The sequence below is a fragment of the Eimeria mitis genome, genomic scaffold, assembly GCF_000499745.2.
Source record: "Eimeria mitis Houghton genomic scaffold, Emh_scaff8348, whole genome shotgun sequence".
NCBI classification, from domain to species: Eukaryota; Apicomplexa; class Conoidasida; order Eucoccidiorida; family Eimeriidae; genus Eimeria; species Eimeria mitis.
Genome location: NW_013576139.1, coordinates 1,060 through 1,887, shown reverse-complemented (window position 1 = coordinate 1,887; position 828 = coordinate 1,060). Strand labels below are relative to the sequence as shown.

At 47.8% G+C, this 828-nt stretch overlaps 1 protein-coding gene across 1 annotated transcript; it reads left to right on the top strand.

The window, feature by feature from the left end:
• Window positions 1–103: 103 nt before the first annotated feature.
• EMH_0094710 (uncharacterized protein) lies at window positions 104–673 on the top strand (the record flags this gene model as incomplete). Its single annotated transcript, XM_013502123.1, has 3 exons — window positions 104–153; window positions 246–333; window positions 482–673. The coding sequence occupies 3 exons, from the start codon at window positions 104–106 to the stop codon at window positions 671–673; spliced, it is 330 nt and encodes a 109-aa protein (XP_013357577.1).
• Between the last annotated feature and the right edge of the window lie 155 nt (window positions 674–828).

The following is an 828-nucleotide window of genomic DNA, read 5'->3' as shown; positions in this document are numbered from 1 at the left end:
CCTAAACCCTAGACTATACTGTGTAAACCCTAAACCCTAGTAAACCCTCAAAAACCCTAATAAACCCCTATAAAGCCTCATAAATTCTAACTGCACGTGGGCGATGCTGCCGTGCATGGAGAGACGAGAGCACAACGGATGCTGTGGTTTAGGGTTTAGGGTTTAGGGTTTAGGGTTTAGGGTTTAGGGTTTATGGTTTAAGGTTTATGGTTTAGGGTTTAGGGTTTAGGGTTTGCGTGCTGCAGCACTCTACCGCCGTCTGCAGCAGAAGCAAGAGCAGCGGAGGCGCGGGAGATCGAGCAGCAGATAAAAGAGAGGGAAAAGCTGCTAGCAGTAAACCCTAAACCCTAAACCCTAAACCCTAAACCCTTATCCTGCGTCACTCTTGAATCCCACTCATATGGCAACAAGACACAAGACCCTCGGGGTTAAGGGTTTAGGGTTTAGGGTTTAGGGTTTAGGGTTTAGGGTTTGTTTGCAGACAGGGGGAGGGGCAGCTCCCCCACCCCTAGACGTTCAGGTGTATACACTGAGCGAAATGAGGCAGAGAGACCGCGAGCAGCAGCAGCAGCAGCAGCAGCAGCAGCAGCAGCAGCAGGATGACTTTCATGATGGAGGAGGCAGCGCCGGCTATTTTACACCAGCAGATATTGCTCGCATCAAAGACGTATGATAGACCCTCGAGGGTTTAGGGTTTAGGGTTTGCAAACTAGGGTTTAGGGTTTAGGGTTATGGATCAGACTGTGTGATCTTTTTGTTGATAAGGGTGTGTTGATAATGATATATTGTTTACTGTATGAAATATATGCAAATTAGGGTTTAGGGTTT